General features: G+C 37.0%; 1 protein-coding gene across 7 annotated transcripts in view; it reads left to right on the top strand.

Moving 5' to 3' along the window:
- The window catches only part of LOC117425893 (zinc finger protein 536-like), a 149599-nt gene that overhangs the window by 54255 nt on the left and 77276 nt on the right, over positions 1-18068 (top strand). For all 7 annotated transcript variants that reach the window (XM_058993787.1, XM_058993792.1, XM_058993790.1 and 4 more), the window contains one exon: positions 14871-17077. In XM_058993787.1, the coding sequence (XP_058849770.1) occupies positions 14872-17077 (2206 nt within the window). In that variant the 5' untranslated portion in view covers position 14871. The remainder of the gene's footprint in view (positions 1-14870; positions 17078-18068) is intronic.

Consider the following 18068-nt stretch of genomic DNA (forward strand, 5'->3'; position numbering starts at 1 on the left):
TCCATTCCCTTTGTATTTTAAAAAGCTATTGCCAGTACTGTAATTTTATGAAGCCATATAGTAATGCTTGGCACATCCTACCCAGGTTTTTATTTTTTTTCACAGCCAGTCTCATCCTCACGGTTTGTAAACTGGCCAGACAGGGCGAATCCACGATGGGTTTGATGACACCATTAGCAGGTTGCCTCCTGCACAGCAGTGCAGTTGACATCAGAGGCTCCAAGTGACCAAGTCATCTACCTGTGCGCACTCTAACACACAAAGCAGGGGAGGGCAGTCCCCGGGGAACAGTGGATTCTTTTGAACACACTCATTTAAATTAGCGTCTACCACTATTTCGAACAAGGGGTGCTTTGCAGTACAATACAGTTTATGCCAGGCAGATTAAAAAACACTGAAGCCATTTTCTCAAAATGAGTCAGTTACTAATAGAATTTATTTTTCAGTGTTTAGTTAGGGAAGGTTTTAAATATTTTTAGAATATCAATGATTGATATATTATTATTATTATTATTATTATTATTATTATTATTATTATTATTATTATTATTAGTCATAGTAGTAGTCCTACTCGTAGTAGTAGTATTACTATTATTTGTAAAATAGTGTAAATAAACATGATTTCATCAATTATGTATCTTTAACAAAGCATGATTAATGTGCATTAACAAGTGTGATGCTCATACTTGAATAACCATCAACATACATTTTTAATAGTGTGTTTATAAAGGTTTGGTAACCCTACATTAAGTGTCTCTCACTACACTATAATTACACTGTATTTACACTGTAATTGCATGTATAGTTACACAGTAATTACACTGTAAATGCACAACCGTTTTAATAAAGCAATTGCAAAAGAGCCAAGCAACTTCTAACATTGTTTCTTTTTCTTATTAAAAAATGTTACATTGTAACTATGCAGCCATACATGTAATTCAGGTATTATTGCTGTGTAGTTAGAGACAAGTATTAATACTATTTTATACAACGTATTAACAACCACCTGGTTAACATTTTTAAAACAAGATGTTAACCGCACACTGTAGAACTTGTTTCTGTGCTTAATGTATATCTACTAACTATTATTAACTTGGAGTATGCAATGCAGGGCTACACAGAGTTAAAAACACATTTCCCTTGTTGTAGTGCAGTACTATTTAAAGAAACTTTGTGATATCATTTTGCCAAGTCCTTCTCAGTATCATCAATGTAATTGTAGAGACATGTGCTTGCTTAAGTCATGGTTATGTTTTGAGACATATTTTTTGAAGAAAATTCTATATATATATACAAAGACTGAGGAAAGACTAAGAGGGTTAAATAATCAATAAATAAAATACTACCTTTATTTTGATTGAAAGTGATGGCATGACTAAATCATTTTTTTTATTTTGATTCAAGTTTCAAAACCTTATCGACGTAACAGATTTGTGTAAATATTCATCAATATACTTGTACTGAAGTCAACCATTTCACGAGTTTTGTCAAAATGGTTGTTTAGCTTTTAGTATTACACTACACAGTGCGTTTTTAAAGAGAGGGATACGTTCATAAATATGGTTACAATCTGTAGTTATGTCGCACATGAACCGGTGTGCACTGCATTATAAATTAATCCAGGATACAAAATCATAACAGAAGTTCAGCTGTATTTTTGTTGCTGTTTCTAGGAAAACAGGCTGGTCTGTGACACATGAGTATAAACATGCCAAACGTGGGAAGCGTCCTGAGGGCTAAACGCACTTGTCGCTCTTAAAAAAAAAAAAAAAACAACAAAAAAAATAACAGATGCAGTTGAGAACATCAGCTGCAGACTTGAGCAGAGGTTTTACCACCTCATCAAGCAATGGAAATATCTGCATCAATATGCAGCATCAAAGCTGTATTGACTGCCTTGCAAAGTTATTTTAATTGAATTAATATCTTTGTTAAAGTTTTTTTTGGTTTTAAATCCATTAAAGCCCTGCTTTTTAAAAGAAAAACACAATAGACCCCTAAAGATCTCTCTAAAGATAAGCATGCTTAGGATATGTTTTTTTATTGCAGTTCTTCTTCTTCTTCTTCTTCTTCTTCTTCTTCTTCTTCTTCTTCTTTTTTTTCTTCTTTTTTTATTGCATTTATATAGCGCTTTTTATACAAAAGTATCACAAAGCACTGTACAGTACATAGCAGAAAAAAGAACAAACCACAATACATTTGTATAGCATGTCACACATAAAAACTGCCACAGAAGGACCATTTAAATAACAGTATACACATAATACAAAAGCAGCAATTTTAAAGTTACATTAAAACCCACTAAGATAAGAAAGCCATTTTATAAAAGTGTGTTTTTAGTCTTGACTTGAAAACTGTAACTTTCCCAGCTTCCCTGACAAACGAAGGCAGATCATTCCATAATTTAGGAGCTCTACAAGAAAAAGCCCTACCTCCCGTGTTGCTTTTCTTGACCCTAGGAATAACCAGCAGCCCCGCTTGCTCAGTAGAGTGTCTTTGTTCCCTTTTTATTCCAGTGGAAACTTTCACCTTAAGTATCGGCATTCTTTAACCTCAGCTCACACAGGGTTTGTATTCTTTACAGTGGCTGCCTTGTGATTATTCACATGAAGTGACATATTCATTGAAAATAATGATATTTTAGAAATGTTTGTCCTAATTGTAGATGTTTGTCCTAATTGCAATTTTTCTCTGATCCTAGTGAGATTCAACCTCTTTAAAATGCACCCTTAAAAAAAAAAAACATTTAACCCAGGCTAGTCTTAGCAACTTTAGAGTATGTTTTTTTTTTTTTATAGAAATATGGCAGTATCTATTGTGTTTAGGTGGCATCCAACACTGTATTTGAGTTCTGTTAAACAGATTTTTAGACAGCTGCTTTGACTGTAATTTATCAAGGCTCCCCAACAGTGTTTTCAATCTTAACTATTTCAAGAATGAAAGTGTTTTAAAAATTAAGTAATGAACATGCATCCGCTTCATGTATTTAGCCCCAGGCAGCTACGCTGCACACAGTGGGAAAGTTAAGACTGAAAACGGATATAAATGTACCAGACCACTCCATACCTGTCACTAGTTAACCACAATAATTGGTAGATATACCCAGGGATGGTATTTTTATTTGATAAATATTTTAAGTCACCAGGCAATGGCTTGTAGAATATAATCTCTACTGGACGATCTGTATTATACATGAGGTAACAGAAATTAGTTTCAACATCTAAATGAGCTAAATATCTGTCATGTACATCTTTTGGGTTAGGCATTTATAGAATGTTGTAGATTGAGTTGTTTTCTTTATATACGATAACTACTTATGAGATTGATGCCCACTGCTTTTTTAATGGCAATTTCATTACAGACACTGCAAGTGCTGTGCTTCTAACTGTTCAATTCAGGAGGGTTCCTGTTGGCTGGCTCTTTTGATTGACATTTTAGTACTGTACATGGTTTGCTAAGTTGTGTTGTTGAGAGAAGCAGTAGATTTATATCACTAGTACTGTATACTGTATATCACCCATACGATATTGTTAAGGAAAAACCCTCAGTTGTGTTGACATCATTTTTTTTCAGTTTCATATCTGAATATTGGATCTATGAAAGCAGGGCAACATTCCATGACGTACCACCGTCAGCCTATGAGGCAGAGCTACAGACCAGACACGACTGCAGCGAACTCTGATTTTCTCTATGTAACTGTTTTCCGTTTTAGTGTATTATGTAAGAGCCTATTTAGGTGCCCTGAAACCGTTTAACCTCTTGCATTTGATACACAGACTTTTGCACTGTCCCCACGCTGTTTAAAGTGCTAATAGACTAGCAGTGGCCCTTCGTTTTATTCAGGTGAGCTGTGATCTGAGATCTGCTTTGTTGTATTAATCCTCTGCCTGGATGTCATTGTCCTTCATCCAACATGTTTTCAACCACAACCTGTTCCTGTTCTGTGCCAACACTGCAAGGGCAGGTCTTGTTCGTCAAAAAAGGCATTTTGACGACTCACGATCATGTATTAGTGCAGCACTGTGAATTCTTTTTTTTGGTGTTTTTGCTGTAAATATGGAGTGGTGCTGGTGTTCTGGTCACCATCAATAGTAGGTGTTTTACAGTTCCAACAGAGGATAGACAACGTTAGATAAATTTCCATAAAATTCCATTTAACTGTAAAATGTTACAGTGAATTTACCTTTCCATCAATTTTAGCATAACTTGAACCACCATGATCATCTGGAAACCTGCATAACTAGTTCTGAGCAGCTAAAAATGTGTGCTGGCCATTGCTGGAAGATTATATATATATATATATATATATATATATATATATATATATATATATACTTTTTATAAAGTTTGCAAATGAGTATCTTTTTGTGTTAAAAAAAAAAAAAGTACTGGTATATAACTAGGTGTATTCCTCATAGAGCAACAGATTGTATTTAAATTAACACTTTGTTTTGTAAATTTAAATTTACATGCCCTCCAGAGTTGTTTGGTTATGCAATTTTCTTAGTGATCAGTGAAAATATTTTTCATAATGGTATATTTGCCATGACAGTGATACTGTGAGATTGAACCTTATGAGGCTGTGTGGTCTAGTGGATAAAGAAAATGGCTTGTAACCTGGAGGTCCCAGGTTCAAATCCCACCTCAGCCACTGACTCATTGTGTGACCCTGAGCAAGTCACTTAAACTCCTTGTGCTCTGTCTTTCGGGTGAGACGTAGTTGTAAGTGACTCTGCAGCTGATGCATAGTTCACACACCCTAGTCTCTGTAAGTTGCCTTGGATAACGGTGTCTGCTAAATAAACAAATAATAATAATATGAAATTGTGCTGATTATTATTTATTTCTTAGCAAATTACCATTTCTTGCTCAAGGGTACAGCAGCAGTGTCCCCCACCAGGGATTGAACCCATAACCCCTCCGGTCAAGAGTCCAGAGCCCTAACCACTACTCCACACTGCTGCCCTATAATGTTTTTGTTGACTGGTAGAGAAATCATAGATAAGATTGATTCAATTGCACTCCAGCTCCCCAACTTTCAGTTTATGCTAGACTTTGATAACTTAGAAATAATTTCTCTAAAATGTAGCTTTATCCCTAAATGCTATATTTAAACAACTGCTTAGTTTCACTTTATGAACAAGACTTGTGAAACTAATAACACAGTCTGCTACTTGTTTTAATTTATTAAATATTAACACTGTATTCCTGAAGTTGAAAATCTGACGATCTCCTGTTTATATTAAATTATGGAATAGGGCTCAGCATACTCCAGCACTCTGACTTGTGCAATATACACATGTTTAATTTCTATGCATTTATCACTTTTACTTTCAGAGTAAATACAACTGTTATATTTACATAAAAAGGCCACACAAATGTTACCTCAAGATAATGATAGTGTTCAGTTTTGAACAGTAACTCATTTGATCATTACTCAAAAGACTTGTTCCTCTCTCCAGTTACCAAAAGTAAAAGCAATGTCTCTTTGTGTGCTATGTATGTATGTATCTATTTATATATGTATGCTACCTATCTCTCTAAAAAACAAAAACAGGTTAGGTGTTGGTTTCTTTATGAATTGCCTTGAAAAATTAAATGGCACACTTATCAAAAGGAAGATAGATATTATATCTAAATGATCTTTCTTTCTTTAGTTATAAAATTATCTCTGCATTAAAATAAGTCATCCTAAAGCCATCTTTTTTGTATGTATAAAATGATTTAAATCATACTTTAGGCTTACAGAATAGTTTTAAATGTTAAATGGGGGTTGAAGTCTGCCTGAACTCATTTGTAGAGCTTTGCACCATATTGACATTTAAATGTGATAAGAATAGAAAACTGTATGCCGACCTATTTTGAAGATGCTTTCTGAATACATTCACATCAGTTTCAGTCTATAATTAAAAAAAAAAAAAAAGAGCGATTTGGCTCCAGATTTGATTATAATAGAACCTTATAAAGCTACAGGGAGAATTTTTTTGTTGTTGTTGCTTGGAACGAATTAGAATGAAGTCAAGAGCACACCTGGGTTTGACAAAGATTGCATTTACTGACTGCTGTGCTATCATATTACAGAGAGCTAGACCAGCTTTTAGGAGCAGCTGTAAAGAAGGGTCTGTTTAATCAGCATGCAAATAACAGCACATTGTTAACTTAATCAGATGCAGGAGAAAAGATGTGCCAAACCATGAGGATGATCTATAAACAAGTTCAGTCCTCCGAGATGGTTGGGGCAGGAAGATTAAAACACTGTACCTATTGGGTAATGTTTGTGGGTCATAAATCTACCCTTCAGGGTGTGGCTAACCTGCCCCAGTTGGTGCTGTACCACTTCAGCATTCTGTCGAGTGGCTTCGACGAGCAGTTAGCTGTGATAGAGCTATTGTTGTGCATTATTTTCGTCACCATGTTGATTTTTAAGTAGGGTCCCAGGCAGCTTGTGTGACATCTTCAGGAAAATAAAAAAAATGTGTCCTGTATCTTTTCTAGGATTAATTTTACGACAGGTTGAGCATCAGCAGGCATATGTTTTGTAAACATTGTGCAGTTTCTGATACAGATACAAATGTGGTCCAAAAATATAAACACATGGGGGGTCTATTATAAATACTTACACCCTTTTAACTCTATAAATAATCACACTATCTGTAAATGTGTCTTTATTTATATCTTCCCTTTACTCTTCAGTGGCTGTAACTAGTATTGCATATCCCTCAGACTTGAACTGAGAAAATCCATGGTCTGCGATGTCAATGGTATATAGATCCTCCACTGCTCTGCTTGGAAACTGATTGGCAAAATCGATGTCTTTATCAGTTCTCTTTCAGCACAATAGCAGTAATCTGTCGTGTATCCACCCGTCACATATCTGCCCTAACCGTTTATCCGCCATGATCAAGCTCTTCAGCAACGTTAGTTTATTATTGAACAGAGAAGATTAGTTCAGAGATTGGAGATCCCACCAAAGTTTTCGTACACTGTGTTGTATGTGCTCCATGCGTTACCATTGGCTGGTAGTGTCATGTGAGCTGTTCATTGTGTTGATATGTAAATAAATCCTGTTTGCCTGCGGAACTTGTCAACTTCAACCTCCATCTCGATCTCTTGCCTCCCACATGGCAGACGACTACTCTGTCACAAGCATTAATACCCTGTATCTTTCTAAACAAGGGATTTAGGGGAGCTCCCTAATAAAAGCTGAATCTCAAAACAATAATTGTGTGAATATAGTAATTGTTACAGCTGTGTATAATGGTATTTAAAACAGGATTCATTCATCCGACTTTTTACATATCCGCCCTTACTCTGGTCCCACCGCAGTCGGATATGTGACGGACTACTAATACTGCACATTACCTGAATGCTATATGATTATATGACATCCATATTATAACATTATAAGCACAATTAAGCTTCTTGAATTTTCTACATATAAATTATTTATTTATAGCATGACTCATAAAATGGCAGCATTTAAAAAAAAAAAAATACATAGTGCTTATTCACTTAACTAAAACAAAGAAAGAGTAAACGAAGCAATACTTTCTGTAACAGAAATGACCAGTGGGACAGACTGTTTTTTGGCAGTAGGCCTACCAAACCTGTACTGCCAGTCATTAGTCTTTTGATTAATGTTTGTCATTTTCTTTCAAAGATTACAGTGTATTACACTTAATTCTATACCAGCCAATTGCATACAGTATTCATGCTAACTGCATGCAATTGTGAGCACATTTTCTTTATGAAAATTGACATATTGGCCCCTGTTAATTGCATCATCTGGTTAATGGCTAATGGGCTATGCTATTAAGAAGGGGTCTACTGTAATCTTGTTGTAGCAAAAATCCCAATAGAATCAAAAAGGAAACTAGAGAATACTTAAAGGGGAGGAGCATATTCAGTTTTATGGAGGTTGGGGATGCTACTGTAAATGAGACAAGAAGAATTCACGTGTAAAGAAAACAAATAAAAAACAGTATAGTTTTACATTCTTTAGTAGTCTATATACTGTTTGCGTTTCCAAGGAAAGCTGTTTTATTTTACTGATGTAGCACAGTAAATAAAGATGGACCCTAAATAAAGATGAAATCACAGCAGTCCCACCCATTCCCCAGAGTGATTGGACAATTGGACTCCCTAACCTCAATTTGGATTTAACAGTGAAGGAGATATTTAGTGTTGAATGTTTCAGGTGACACAACTTAACTTTACTGTGATCTTCTCACCAACATGGTTGCAAAAAACAAATGCTATGTAACTCTGCAGCTGCATGCACTGTTTTAAATGAATGTATTAGATTTAAAGAATGCTCTCTCTATTTAGTCATCTCTTCCTTCCTGATTGACCTGATTAGATTAGTTACTTACTTAAACAGGAAGTTAGCATTCTTTTTATCATGCTCTTTGGCATATATTGCATAACAACCATCAGTATAGGGTGGATATCAGTAGATTTTTTATGAGGCACAGTACTGAGATTGAATGGTAATTCAACAAATACTTGAAATGTACTGTGCATTATTTTAACAATTAGAATACAGCACTTAATTGGTTCTTCAATCCTAAATCCAGGTTCTTACGCATTTTTGCTTGAAGAAAGCATTCTCAAAAGCCAATGAAGAATCGTTTGTATAAAAAGACTGCTTAACACTTCTGCAGCCTATTTAAAATGTTAATTCACACAACGCACACTTCTAATTAGCAGAGTATTTGTTTTGCAAAAAAAAAGTTTTTACAGATTCAAATTTTGAGAAGCTGCTACGAATGGTAGCAGCTACGTGGTTTTTCCGTAGTTCTCAGCCCTTGAATGCCCTTTTTTGTATGTATGCATACCAGACATGCTTGAGTGTAAAGAATATATATTTTTTTTTAATTAGCTGCACAACAATTAAAGGATTCACAAACTAAATTGAACCCTGTCTCTGTGCTTACTAGCTTGATTTTACCACCTGTCACAAGACTTTGTTCAAAACATTATGCAGAATCATTACAGCAGGAGCTCCAAGAACAGAAGAAAACAGCATTTATTTCTGATATTTGGTTGATTGGGGTTCTACTGACATCAGTTTCAAAGAAGCTAACTTTTTTAAATCACGAAAAGGAAAATCCTGTCCTATTTGCTTTCTTAAGGAAGTGGGTCGTTCTGATATTGTTTCATGTGTATGTTAAAAAGCCAGCCATGATCTGTGATTTGCAAAATGCAGTCCCCTCACTACAAAACAATCTACAAAAAACACTTAGCTTTCATTGTAAAATGATGATCCATGTCCAAGTCTTTTAATGTGCACTGCTCCCTTTAAAACAAATCTTGACAAATCTCAGTATTAGCGGTCATACTCATTTGATTGTGCTAAATCCCAAATCTGTGTTTGGAATATCTAGATAAAGTTTTTTTTTTTTAAAGGGTTTGGCCTAGATTTACTCAATGCTCCAGATCAAATTTGCACCAGTTTTTATATCTACTGTATATTTTTTTCCTTATTAAACAGAACAAAGCTTTTGATATTTTTTAAATATTTATATACAGTGTATATGTGCATTAGAACATGCATTCTTGTTAGTTAGCTCCACCCAGACTCAGGTCATGTTTTTTTTCAAATTAGGAATTACAGGAGCTGTAATTTTTATTATTTTTTTTTTTTTTACTGGAGCTACCATTGTCTCTTTCTAGTTGTAATATTGGTGTTTGTTTGCTAGTTTTTTTTTTTTTTTATAACATTTTAGAAGTCGTATATAATGTAATGACTGTATCTTATGTCTACATATAATGAAATGCTATGACTGTATCGTATGTGCAAAGCCTCTTTACAGATCGCATGACCTAAAACTAAATGGAAATAAAAAGCGACTCTTATACACTGTAGTCACTGTGGTATTGTAGATGACACATAAACTCCACATCTGCTGAGTATAATAAGGCAAGTGTTTAGCATAAAGTAAAGCTTTGAGCAGAGCTGATGTTACCAGAACAATGAACTGTGGGAATGTGCATGCTTCTCATAGATCTAACACTGGCATCTATATAGTCTTCCAGACATGGAGATGAAAAGCTGCATTTTTTCCTTATACTGATCTTCAGTGATGAGCTGAAAGGTGAACTACCTGTTGACAGTCTTCTTAGATTCTCTCAATAACATATTGTTAAACATTGAGACTGCAACTAAAAGAGAAGAGTATATGATAAAGATATTTGGTATCGTTATTTACAATCGTGCATTTGTCTTCGTCTTTACTCTTGGAAATCCACTTGCTCGCAGACCAGCTGTGAGTATTGGGACCAGTTCAATTCATGGTTCCTGTAATTATGGAATTTGGATAAACATGGAATAACATAAGATACAATGTAATATTGGCTTCTTAGGTAACACTACGAGACACCTTTTGGGGCCAGTAATTAGAAAACTGGAGCTGCTGGCTGTTTTTAAGCTTATTGAGTGACTTGGTTGCCAAAAAGAAAACTGTAAAGGGTAACAGCATGTTACTTTGATAGGCTACCTGAAATCGTTATGCCTTTTACAGAAAGAAACTTCCATATTAGGAAATTGTGGTTAGAGCAGAAGAAAAAAAAATGTGTTTTTTGTGCACAGTAGGTGGATTGTATACAAACCCTGGCTACCAAATTATTCTGCAGCCCACTGGCTTATTGAACCAGAAATTGAAACATAGATAAATGCAGTGGCATTATCTGCTTCATTAAAAAAGAAAAAAAAAACACTGTATATAAATAAATATTTTCTAAATATGTTTTTGCAAGCACTGCTTCCTTACTGAGTATACGTTCGAACAGTGGTGAAAGTGGACAGAAGTGGTCTTAAGAAAGGGGAAAAACACTAGCTATTTGTTTTTCTGAATTTGTTTACGAGGGATAATTGCAGTGGCTGTAGCCCAGCATTGCAGCTCCATTGCCGATGCTCCTCACACCATCTCTGCATCTGTCTGGGGCCTCTCAATTTTAAAATTTAGTATCTACTAATACTAATTTACTTACGCTGTGCAAAATCAAGTTGTATGTGATGATGCTTGGAACGGTAAATACAACCACAAACTGTAAGAATGTACCACATATCTGTCTGAGAAAGTGTAATAGGAAGTTCTAGTGGTTTTAGAAACTCTTATAAAAGTGCTTGGTTCACAATAAGTAAATGTTACATGTTTCAGGTAACTGTAGAATACGGTCCAGAAAAAGAAGCTTCAATAATTACTTTCAGGCTACTTTTTCTAAAACATTTGGGGCAGCAAAATTATAAAAATCAGGATCCACCAACATGTCAAATACTGTAGTGTCTACACAGTAATGGGATATTAAGATGGAAAAAAATGTAATGGTTTCAGTGCAGCAAGGTAAGCTGGTCATATTGCATGTGCATTTATGTGGAACACAAAAATAGTAGTTGTTAATATCGCAGCGAGTAATCTTTGTGTTGAAAGCCATTGTGTTAGATTTGCTAACAATTCAGATAAACGCAGTAAGCTGTAGAGAAATGAAAGATGCTGGGGTTCTGTGTGTACGTGTTGAAACACCTCAGCAATACCCCTCTTTCACAATTGATCTCTTGGTGGTTTTCCTTTCATTATGAAAGATGAAATCGCAGTGTGATGGAGCCTTTATGTTTCAACTAATTGTTCTTAGTGCTGTGCTAGCTCAAGTGGACACACGTCAATTGCATAGATTTCCTTTTTTTATCAGAAAGGAAGGTTATTATCAGATAAATTGCTAACTGGAAATGTGGAAATTAATTATGTAGATAAAACTATTTAGGTTTTTATTCTGATTTGCTTCTCAATGTATGTCGGCCAGGCAAATATGTGAAAAGCATAATATTAGGTTATTTTTGTTTAATTGAGTTTTATCTGTACATAATTTTGCTTGTTTTAAGTCAATGTTATTATTGTTTAATAACATTTATTATTATTATTATTATTATTATTATTATTATTATTATTATTATTATTATTGATTTCCAGGATTTAGTTGTGCATTATGAACTTTATTAGAGAGTTAAGGGGAGTATATTAAAAAAATTATTAAATGTTATGAATATTATGTAGTTTGTTTTTCTGCATTGTAAAGTCATTTTCGCTGATTTTAGAGGTGCTCTTTTTTGTCTATTCCATTAACCAGTACTGCCATATTAATACAGTAAAAAATAGAATCACAGTATCAATGTAAAATGTTTCATCTATGACAAATGCTCTCCTCAAATAGTCAATTTCGAATGTTTTGCAGACTACCATACCTGTGAGAATTTTCTCCTGAAGTTGTCATAACTAAATATCAATATTGTTTCATTTCAACCACTGGTCATCGAGACACTGGCATGAGTGCGATACTGCTATGAGTATGAGACTAACACTACGATGGAATATAGCATATTGCAGACAAAACAGACTTTAAGATTCAGCTTATGTTACATTACTTAACATCAAAGTTATTTCCAATGTACAGCATTAAACCACTGCTAATGTAAACTGCATTTTAAACTTTCCAGACCTGCCCTCTTGAAAACATTTTGTGAGGTAATTTGTTTGGATGCAGAAATGTCACTCGTGTTGATAACAAAAGATAATAAAAAGTACTTGCTCAGCACACCAAAAGCTGTGTGCATGAAACAAGCCTTGGTTTATTTTTGTAATAATATGTATAGCTGTTAAATGACCCTGAAAGGTTCACCAGTCTAGTCTGGTTTTACACTGCAGTGTGCTTTACTTATCCCAGCTATTGCTACAATAAACAGGGTCCGTTATAAAGATGTTCTCTATTCCCATACCTGCTTTATTTAAATATATTGAACGATGACTTTTCATTGCAGAAGGATTGCCTCATGTCTTGATCTTTACCTTGTAAAACATTTTGCATTAGTTACTGCTGGATTCCCTGTGGCTGTGATTGAAACCCATTCAATGACTATCCCATAGCTAGAGGCAGTCCAAATATGCAGGAAAATACGCAAAAAACTGCAGACATTTTAAGTAGATATCTGCAGAGTGTTCTGCAGAGCATCTTGTGTGTTTCGTATGTGTATCAATAATGGCTTATAAAAATGTAAATCAGGTAAACCATATCAAACAATGTAGGGGTTAAGTACTTCAAATTTAATATATCAGGCATTTTTGTCAATACAATCTTTAGAAACTGTCAAACAAAAACATCACACCACATCACACAAGACTTCTTATAGGGCCACATTCTCAAAGCCTCAACTCCAGTCTTTAACTAACTCCTACTTTTTGAAAGAGACAAAACACTGGTTAATTTAACAAAACTAGAACAGAACAACTAGGTTACATATTTCAGATCTCTTTAGCAGTCTGTTTAAGACAACTATGATGAAGATGTAGCTGCAGAATGTGGCAAATCTCTGGAAGACTACGAATTCCTTGGGAGCCTGCAAATTCCGCGATTTCCGAGGAATTCCGTTATCCGCATCTATGGACTGCCTCTACCCATAGCTAAGTGCATGAATACTGCAGTCAGCCACATTGGCCCAAATATGTTGCCAACCCTGCCCAACACCCAGGGGTTAATTTGTAATATTGTATGAAAATCTTGCCGAGCTGCTAGTGACATTCTCCTTAAAATTTAATATACCTCGTTAATGCTTAGTTGCAAACACTGAAGGATTTTTATGATTATAATCATGTGTTATAGCACCTAGAGCTGTTACTAGGCAGCATACTAATCAGCTTAATGAGATATTACAGCAGTTTTTGTTGACTAAAGCAAAACTCATTTTATTGTTTCCAAAGCTTGACCCTCAGTCAATGGAATAAAACAGTATTCTTTTTAAGAGTGTGAAACACACTGCTCACTTAAAACCGTGATCATACGATGGACATGTTTTTAATGGATTAAACATACATTTAAAATATACTCATCCATTTTGTGATGGTGGTCAATCCACAAAGGGCTTTGTGATGGTGGTCCACTATGAGAGGCGCTATATAAAATAAAGACTGATTGATTGATTGATTGATTGATTTTTACTGCACTGATACATTCTTTCTTGTAGACTATTTTTCTTTACCTTCTGGCTTACAACCTACTGTAAAGTTTTTACTACTGGTATACCTCATTGAATTTATCCTTTGTAGATGTTTATAATAAAAATACAGTATAGCCCACGTTCTGCCATTTTGTGGCTGGAAATAGAGTAGGCCAATACAGTATTACCGAGAACATTACAGAATACTTTGATAAGAAAATAAGTAAATATACAAGATTTGTAATACACTGTGCTTTTAAGTAATGTAATTGGTTACACAGTAATTGGTGTACATTTCATGTGTAATAAGCAACCATTGTAATATAACAATTGATAAAGCAAAGAGTACATTGCAGATTGGGAATTCTACATTTATAAAAGTATTAACACTGCACAATCACTAACATGCATTGGTGGTCTAGAATGTAGAAACGAAAGTTCAGAGGAGAAAACAGAGGACATTGTAATACATATGAATAATATGCTGTACAAGTGCATCCATAATATGGCACTTTACAGACAGGGTAACAAAAATAATTGTGAGCAAACGTGTGTCAAATTATTATTATTATTATTATTATTATTATTATTATTATTATTTTTTTATTTTTTTTTTAGGTTTAAAATTAAAGTCACTTTGTAAATGAACAGATGCATACAGGGTGATTAGAAAAAATAATCAGAGTGGGAAGGCTGTTGGCTGTCTTCTTGTTACACAGATCATCTCTTACATAAATATTTATTTCCATGCTTAACAGTAGATCAATATATTTTTAGATTGATTTTTTTTTTGTACAACAGTTGTCTCAAAATGGCTGAATGCAGTGAAAGCTTTGGTGTTGTGTGAATGTAACGTTGTTCTCTGCTTGTCTTTTTCTTTTAGGATGGAGGAAACTAGTTTGTGCCTTGGTGTGTCTTCAGCAGTGCCTGAAGCTGAAGCCCATCTCAACAGCACTGTTCTTAACGGCCAGTATCCGATAAGCCAGAAGCTGCACCAATTAACCGCTCAACTTGGTCATGCCTTTCCAGATCTTCACAACAGACAGATCCCTGAAGAGAAAGCTGCTACCCCACTGGATGAAAAAAGTCACCTGTCTTTTGCAAGTCAGCCAATAAGCAGTCAGATGGCTTTGCTTGCCAACCATCTGAACAGAGACATTGATTCCAGTCTGGCTATGAACGGGAGAGTAGACCTTCAACAGTTCCTGAACGGGCAGAACCTGGGCATCATGTCTCAAATGAACGACATTGAAGACGACGCCAGAAAGAACAGGAAGTACCCATGCCCTCTCTGTGGAAAACGGTTTCGCTTCAACAGCATCCTTTCACTACACATGCGAACCCATACTGGAGAGAAGCCTTTCAAATGCCCATACTGCGACCACCGGGCAGCTCAGAAGGGCAACCTGAAGATCCACCTACGCACTCACAAGCTGGGCAACCTGGGCAAGGGCCGAGGCCGAGTCCGTGAGGAGAACCGACTCCTGCACGAGCTGGAAGAGAGGGCCATCCTGAGGGACAAGCAAATGAAGGGCAGCCTCCTGCAGCCCAGGCCTGACATGAAACAACAGCAACAGCCTCCCCAGCAACACCAGCTGCAGCCAATGCAGACTCAGCTGCAGCAGCAGCAGCAGATACCCATCGCCCCCTGCAGTTTGCCGACACTCACAAGCCACAGCACCCCGGAGAACACTTCTCTTCTGGCCCCCTCTCCCAAACCGGCCCAGGAAGAGCAGGCAGCCCCACCCACTGGCTTCCGCTGCACCTTCTGCAAAGGGAAGTTCAAGAAGCGTGAGGAGCTGGATCGCCACATCCGCATTCTGCACAAGCCCTACAAGTGTACACTGTGTGACTTTGCTGCCTCCCAGGAGGAGGACCTCATTAGCCATGTGGAGAAGGCGCACATCACTGCGGAGTCGGCCCAGGGCCAAGGCTCCAGCGGCAATGGGGACAAACCTGCCAATGAGTTCCGCTGTGAGGTGTGTAGCCAGGTCTTCAGTCAGGCCTGGTTCCTGAAGGGCCACATGAGGAAGCACAAAGATTCCTTCGAGCACTGCTGCCAGATCTGTGGCAGGCGATTTAAAGAACCCTGGTTCCTGAAGAACCACATGAAAGTGCATCTGAACAAACTGTCTATTAAGAGCAAATCCCCTACAGACTCCGAGGTGCCTGTAACTATCAACAGCATGGCACAGGAAACCCATGCAAACTTGTACTCCCGTTACATATCATGCTTGCAAAGTGGATACCTGTCGCCTGACAAGACAGGCTTAGGTGATCAAAACCAGATGCTTAGCAAAGCAGCCATCACTATGAAGGAGAAAGAAATGCTTGGAAAACTTCTGGCACCGGTTGGCGGAATGGGCCACAGCCTGGGTGAAGGGGAGAAGAGGTCTTTGTTGGGTTGTTTGAACCTGGTGCCTCCCTTGAAGTCCAGCTGCATGGAGCGCTTGCAGGCAGCCGCAAAAGTAGCAGAGATAGACCCTATAAACAATTATCAAACTTGGCAGATTATGGCGAGGGGAATGGCCATGGATCAGGCTTTTCTGTCTAAAGAGCATCAGCAAGTGACGTGCAGTCAGGAAGAGACTCTGGCCAATGCAGGCATACTCTTTGCTAAAGAAAAGCGAGACTACCTTCTTATGGCTGCTGATGGTTCCAAGCAAAAGCTGCACACTGAAGCTGTGCAATGTGCCAAAAGCAGCGACCTGGTCTCAGGTAAAGATGGCAATTCAGAAAATAGCAGAGAGTTCATGCCCCGCAGCCTTGGGCAGAGCCTTGAATACAGCATACCTAGTATGAAGGAAAAGTCCACAGAGTGCTCAGATTGCGGAAGGGTGTTTAGAACTTACCACCAAGTGGTTGTCCACTCCCGAGTGCACAAGAGGGACCGGAAGCCCGGGGAGGAGGGGATCCGAGTCTGCCTGGATGAACGACGCGGCTCAGCAAGTGATCCAGAGACTCAGTCCATTAGCAGATCCACAACTCCAGGTTCCTCTAACATCACTGAAGAAAGTGGAGCTGGAGGAGGCCTTTCACAGACGGGGAGCGCACAGGAGGACAGCCCACACCCTTCCTCTCCTTCCTCTGGTAAGACCATCTTTATCTTGCAGTTTTTTAGATAGGCTTTAACATCTACAAGGTATGCTTTTGTAAATGCCCCAAGGGCCATTAATGGGATTGTATTTATTACTGAGGAGGAGACAATGACAACAAGCCCCCCCCACCAACGGGGCCTTTTACAACACTGAATCTGGGGCCAGGTATACATTTTTTAAATCACTGATTTGTTAGCTGTGAGAAAAATGTTTGTGTGAAGTAAACTTACACTTCTCCATTGTGACCCGTTTCATGACATAAGAGCTGTGGTCATCTTTGCTGTCCTTATTATTGGCTTTTTATCATTGTCCATGAACAGCCATGGTGAGAAAATCAGACAGTACATAGATGACCACCTCCACAGGCTGTGTTTTCTTCATGAACTAACCATCTATATCTTGACCTGTCTATGATCAGAAGCTGTGAGAGAATCTGGAAAAGGACCAGCTTGCCTTAAAAGCCAAGGTCTATCTGCTTAGCAGCCAGTTCTCACTTTAGAGATTCAAACTACAGTAGCTGTATTTGTTTCTCTCTCTTTAAAATCCAGTCACCCATGCAGTCACATGCCTTCACCTGTGTAATTGTTGGTATGCCTATATCTGCTTCTTTACACACTCCTATTGACTTGTCAGTGATAAAAATAGATGTTAATTAAGAGAGGAATGCAGTCAGATGTACAATCAGATGTACAACTCCCCCTGCCGAAGGACTATGACAATGTTCAGTAAGGTTCAGGCAAAATTCAATTCCGGGAGAAGAAAGAGAACCTACCAGTACAGAATTTGTTAAGCAAAATACTTAAAATCCATGCTGTGCATTCCCAAACATTCTTATGATACTTAATGCCTCTGTTCAAATACCCATGAAACACTCTGTTCACATCCAAAGTCACAGCCTACTTTACAGTATAGTACAGAAGGAATGAGAATTAAATGTAATAACAGTAAACAGGATACAATTGATTAAGCATAAAAGATTATGG

The sequence above is a fragment of the Acipenser ruthenus genome, chromosome 20, assembly GCF_902713425.1.
Source record: "Acipenser ruthenus chromosome 20, fAciRut3.2 maternal haplotype, whole genome shotgun sequence".
Lineage (NCBI taxonomy): Eukaryota > Metazoa > Chordata > Actinopteri > Acipenseriformes > Acipenseridae > Acipenser > Acipenser ruthenus.